Source organism: Austrofundulus limnaeus, unplaced genomic scaffold (assembly GCF_001266775.1).
Source record: "Austrofundulus limnaeus strain Quisiro unplaced genomic scaffold, Austrofundulus_limnaeus-1.0 Scaffold340, whole genome shotgun sequence".
Lineage (NCBI taxonomy): Eukaryota > Metazoa > Chordata > Actinopteri > Cyprinodontiformes > Rivulidae > Austrofundulus > Austrofundulus limnaeus.
Window position 1 is genome coordinate 58183 of NW_013952742.1, and position 6559 is coordinate 64741.

The window sequence follows — 6559 nt, forward strand, 5'->3', positions numbered from 1 at the left end:
ACACACACACACACACACACACACACACACACACACACACATACACTTGTCTCTTTATACTTGTGTGGATTTTGCACTGACTTTCATTCATTTCTACAGCCCAACCCTAACCTCACAGGTACATACCTAACCTTAAACCTAACCCCTGACCCACAAATGGCGTTTTTCCATTGTGTAGACCAGGTAAATGTCGACACAATGACAAAATGTTCTCATAAGCATAGCACGTCAAAATATGTCCACACATCAATATAAACACACGCACACAGTGAACGAGAAAACGTTAGATGTCCCTCTGATTAGATTAAATGCAGATTTGCATGTTTTATTTTTAGACATTTTTCTATTTTCAGTGCATCTCTGCCTGTAGAGGCGTGAAAAGACAGAGTCACAGCAGAGCCCCAGAGATGGAACGAAGTGTGTGTGTATGTGTGAGACAGAGAAAAATTGACGTCGTCATAAAGTCACATGACTGCTGAGTTTCCTTGGAGACAGCAGCGGTGTAGTACATTGAGATGCTCGCCTGCTCAGTTGAGGACAGATTAGGGATCTGGCAGCAGCAGCATTTGGATGTATTTTCCCAGCAAGGCAGGTGTTTCTCTCTTCGCAGAGGTAAGTGTGATGCCTCGTGCCCTGTCTTCTGTCTTCAGCTCACTGTCATGCACAGTAAACATTGTTCAGATGAACTGGGATTTTGTGTCTGCATGCAGTCTGTGAAGAAGACAGACGATGGCACGTGCACMGCTGAGTGGTGACACTTGATGTAATGCACGCAGGGACTGTACACAGATTGTATTTAAATTTGTGAGGCATAGGGAAATGGAATCGCTTGAACTAATAAATTCATGTTTTTAAACAGAATGTGCCTGAACATTTCCTGCAGGACTCCACACTAATTCATGAAACATACTTTAATAAGTGGGTAAAAGTGCGAGACATTATTACTACCTGCTACTGAAAGCAAAAGAGCAAATTTGGATTTTCCCTTGTATGTCTATTTGTTAGCAAATCTATCATAATGTAATTAAACTTTCAAGAAATAATCAATAGGTGTGCCGCTATAACTAAATAACTTTGGAAGTAAATTTAATTCAACATGTCCACCACAGTAACCGACATTTGCTAAAACAAAAATACTGTAACTTGGACAACATTACAGATAATAAGCTAAAATGTGATGCTGTAGTAGCTGAAACTGATAACCAACACACACTTGGAGTGATAACAGACAGCACAACATATTTTTAAAAACATTTTGGAACATTTTCTTCAAGTTAGCAGAACCTAATTTAGCTCATCAATTTGCTAAATGTTTTAAAAGTAAGCAAAAAAAAAGCAATCCCGCTAAATGAGAAGCTAGTTCCGCTATTAGCYGATTAGTAGAACTGTGCCCACCGCTGCTGAAAGCCTTTATGTGAAAATGAGAGCATACAAGAAAACCAAACTAAATACAGGTTAATACAGAGGAAGGTGATTGACTGTAGTTTCTGCCTGTGGGAAGCTGTGCACCTGAGATGTGAACAGAAATGTTTCTGATCTCTTTATAAAAATACGAGCTCTGGAGGTTCAGGTGTCAATAAGCCAGCCACAGTTTCAGCCTCCAGATGAACCCTACTACTTTCTCAGACAAATGACCTTCTGCAATGTCATCTTTCCCATCGTCTGTCATTAAGTTTCCAGTTTAATGAGTTTCCCTGTCAGCTCATGTTGCTCTTGCATGAGAACAACAACCCACAACAAATCATTTASTTTTAATTAGGGTTAAGCTAATCACTGAAAAACATCCAAATTGCTGTTTTCTAGAAAAAAAAATCTGTTATTTTGCAGCAGTTTGAGATTAACTGGAAGACAACATGCAGTCTTTTGTTTTGGGTAGTAATTTTGCCCAAAAGACAATCCTGTTTTTTCTGGTGTCTGTATGTGTTTATGTGTGCRTCTATCATATGATCCAGAGGACAAATTTGCACAAAACTTTCAGAACGTAAGTACATCTTTAAATGTAGCCTACATCTACAAATTATTCAAGGATGAAGTCAGTCCAAATTAAAGGTGACATATCATGTTTTATAATCCTTCTTTTTCACATTCAAATCATTCATTTATAAAGTGGAACTGCAGCGCTTTGGCCTGAATTCCTCCTTATTTTAACTTTATCWGTCCCTCTTTGAAGCAGCTGGTTTTGATGMTGTTCTTTTAAAWCCAAACAAAGCGTTTCGCACCCCGTCTTCCTTCAACTTCCAGACTTRTTCAGTTYRACAKAGGGGTTTACGCCTATCCAGAATWTTTTTATTTACAATTTAATTAAAAGATGTCAACAAGGGAAGACTTATCCATCCAGCTTTACATGTTGGAGCCAGAGTCTGACCCAGACCCAGAGGAGAATGTAGACAAAATTGTAGTTGGTAAGTTCATACCTTATATAGAAGTTCCCTTGCAAATAAATGGATTTAAGAGTTCAGAAAACATCAGAAAATAGAGTTAACTCAACAAGTTGAAAAATATTACCCAAACAGGATATAAAGATATCTTTGCAGCACTGGGAGAAACTAAATTCAAATTTTCTGCTCTTCCATAGACTCCAAGATCACAATAAAAGGCAATTAGGAGCTGTAAAAGTGGATTTTACATGATATGTCCCCTTTAAGTTTGCTGCCACCACCAACTGAAATTAAAACTCACAAAATCTATTTCACAGCTACTGATGTCAGCTTTGGTGTAGTATTAACTTATTCCCAACACATACTCTGAGCACTAACAGACTGTGCAAAATCATTATACTTTTGCAATTAACTATTTRAAGTCAGTGGTGTACATCTGTTAGCAAAATATCTCATGAGCCACTGGATGGATTTTAATGAAACTTTCAGGTGTACATCTTCAACTGATGAACTTAAAGARCCAACCAAATTCAAAATAACAGCCACAGCCAGCAGACTTAAAAATGTTTGGAGTTTACAAAGTCTTTTGATCATGTAGGTTTTTCCAAGTACTCGCCTTCCACAGCCCAAAAACATAAGTGTTTCRACTGCCTTCAGGCCCTGGTGTCCTTTGAAAATAAGATCTGTGATCTCAGTGAGATTTGCCTGATAAAGGTTTAATAAAAACAAGTAAAAACAAATATTGCCATGAAACAGTCAAGCTTACTTATAYTGAGCTAAAATGTGATGTGATATTCGTTGCGAATCATAATTTGAGCGAGACATTTTATTACATCACATTATGTTTTCAAGGTTTGACTAAAATGACCAATTTCTCAAAAAAAGCAATAGTAGTGGCATTAGGTACTGTGCATTCCTTCAAGGAATGTCAAGCCTTTAAATTTAATGACTCATCACCTCTGCTTGTGTCATTTACTCTTAACCCTTTGGTACAGTTGGATTAAAGTGATGCCAGAAGAGMTGATTCATGATTGTTAATAAAATGCTAATTCCCTCTCCTCCACTTCCTGGTGTCATGCCACGGGTCTCTGCAGGGCAGCATTAAAATCCTGTAATCTTGTCTTTTAGTCAGCCGAAACCAGTGACCAACAACATGAACGACACTATGCTCATGTCCTCTGGGACAACAACTCCTACCAAAAGGTAAGCAACGCCCCCAGGCTTGATGTAACTTAGAACAGAGATTCTTAACCTATGGGCCGCAGGCGCCACCTAGAGGSCCTGAAAAGAACAACAGTTCTTAACTTTGGGCCGCAGAGGGCCGCGGGACTGCATTGATTTTGAATAAGATGCAGTACACTTTCTCACCACAAGTAGCAGTAGTGCCCCACTCAGATGTTTAACAACTTTTTTAATATGTAGAAGAAGAAACTTAGAAGCCTGCCAAGAATGCAAACCTACTTTAAATGAAAAATAAAAGCAAAAATRAAGGTAATTCATCAAAAAATGCTAAAGTTTGTTACTAATATGAAGTGCAGCTTCTGGTTCTATCATGCAATATTTTAAAAGTTCAAAACATTATCAAATACAGTTGCAGATGTAGGAGAGAGAGCTTAGGGTGAATTAAGCTTTTCCTACATCTCTCATAAACAAGGTTATGAGGAAAGTTTTACCWAGGTATTTTCTCATTACTTTTAATATCTTGATTGTGCGAAGTGAAAAGTGACACAATAAGTGAACGTTCAGACTAGTTCAAGTTGATTCATAAAAGACTATGCAATCATTTATTTACACAAATTGAACAAATCATAAGTACACCTGATTGTGGTTTTCCTATAAAAGGCATCAGAGTTAAATGAGGTAAAATCCGCGTCCGAATTTCAATTCACATCAACTCAGATTACTTATATAGAACAGTAAAACGATCAGCTCTGATGTTACAACCAAACAATTTTACTGGCACTTTCAGCTTAAGTTTTGGCAAATAAAGAACAAGAAAAGGATGAAAGTAAGGTTAGGATCTCTACTAATTTTACTTTATCAAGTGTGTCCAACCGAATCAGCACGTCCCTTCTGCACTCAGTTTCCACATGACACGTCACCCGGAACACGTCAGTTTTACCTGGTGATGGCCTCCTAAGCAACCCCTGGGTAGGAACTGTCTCACCTCCGATCAGTCAGGGAACTTTTTAATCGGCTCGCTCACTGTTCCTTGGAGAGAAAGGTGTTATTTCAGGTAACTTTTCGTCTGTTTCAGTCCAAGCCAGAAAGATTCAAGCTGTACATCCGGTTCCTTCTTTCAAAATAAAATCTCCCCTCTGGAGTTAAAAACACTTGGAGGCGAGACGCCTCGGGTGGGACATCCGGCTGGCGTGCCGCTGTCCCGGCTGTTAGATCTGCCCTAGTTAGCTCATGGGCAAGACCTAACGAGCCAAACTGGCTTCTCCGGAGAGAAACTCAGCTTTCCTTCCAAGTTTGGCATCCAGGAAGAAGAAGTGTCGCTCAAAGACGTCCGTGGTTAGTAATAGAAACGGACGACTTTGGTTCCGCCCTCAAGCGTTAAGATGAGTCAGAGAAAGGAAGAAAGATGAAGACTTGCCAGCCAGGCGCCAGTCAAGGTTAAATTCTGTGGTTGTTCAACAACAGAATATGATAACATTTCTTTAACTTTTCTCCTGATAGACTCTAAGAGAAATCACTGCAAAACATTTATGATGATTTATTAACATTTCTGTTTTATAATCAGTCTGAACCATTCTGTTAGTCCAGATAAATGAAAGATTTTCTCAAGAAAAATCCACAATTATATTACTGTGTTCACAGTAAAATAAAAACAGTGATTTATATAAAAACACAATGAAAATATTGTAATGATTTTCTCTGTGATTTTTATACCATTAATTATTAATCTTTTAGGCAAGATAAAAGAGGAGAAGTGGTTCCACTTTTCCTGTGACAGTCATTATCATGATTTAACAAATGCATAAACATTCTTAGTTAAACAACAAATGAATCACGAACAGAAGAGATTGTTCTGCCCATTGTCTGATTAAGAGAACCGAGGGGTTCTCTTCTGGGTTGAAATGACCTGTCATGGCCTAAATAGAGTTCAGTTTGTGACAGAGTTCCTGTCCTCTCATCAGGCCTGTCCGAGGCCTGCTTCGAGGCAGTAAATCTTGTTTCCTCACTCGAGGTGACCCCTACACAGCTTTATTTAATTTGCACTTTGTCAAATCAATTTTTTGTAGTTTATTTTTAAACATTTTGAATGTATTTTAAAGAAATGTTAAACTTGTCAAAAAAGCTGTTACTATTATTGTTTGTCACTAACATGAAGAGCAGCTTCTGGTTCTACCATGCAAAATGTAAAAAGGCTTGATTTTCATTTGTACTTTATCAAATTTAGTTTTACAGTTTTTTTTATTTGAAACATTTACATTAAACATTTTGAATGTGTTTATTTTATGACCACACTTTTATTTATTGAATTGTCTATTTTTGTTAGTGTTTATGTTAAAAATATATATTTTTGTGTTGATAAGCCTGAGTGGTCTGTTGACTGACCGTTGTAATTGTTCAAATTATTGTTATGGGCAGGTTACAACATAAAAACAAWTGTTTGTCATAGTCGTGTCTTGTGAATATTTGCCAGAAGTTTTACTTTTAAACTGTAAGTGTATTTAATTTTGTTATAATGCAAATACAATACAACTTAAACCAAGATTTAGAATAATTTTATTTTAAACCAGGATTTATAATGATTATCATTTTGATCCATACATTGGTAATGTCTGACTGGGCCTCGTGTCACTTTATGTTTAACAAATTGGGCCCCGAGGTCAAAAAGGTTAAGAACCCCTGAACCCTGTTTTTAAAAAACTGACAAAGTGACGCATTAAATTACACAAACTGTAAATGTAMTCTATCACTTCAAACTGAGGATTAAGTCCCAAAGTGGTATGTGGAGAAATAGACCATTATAGTACATAKATTAAAATATTGCAATAATTGTGTTTTGTCTAAATGTAATAAATGACCTTGTCTATGGGTTTTTTAAATGAAATATTTCTAATGAAATATTAAAGAATTGTTTGAAGCACTTGTTTGAGCAGCAGCTACAAAAAAACTGATTTTGAGCAAAAATGCCTGAAATTTTTGTCATTTTCTCTGCAAGCTACAGT

The 6559-nt window shown here is 37.0% G+C and overlaps 1 protein-coding gene across 1 annotated transcript in view; it reads left to right on the forward strand.

Moving 5' to 3' along the window:
- The window catches only part of LOC106527749 (dystrobrevin beta), a gene marked incomplete at its 5' end in the record, with an annotated part of 99282 nt that overhangs the window by 51403 nt on the left and 41320 nt on the right, over positions 1-6559 (forward strand). The window contains 1 exon segment of the mRNA XM_014022734.1: positions 3507-3581. Coding sequence (XP_013878188.1) covers positions 3507-3581 — 75 coding nt within the window.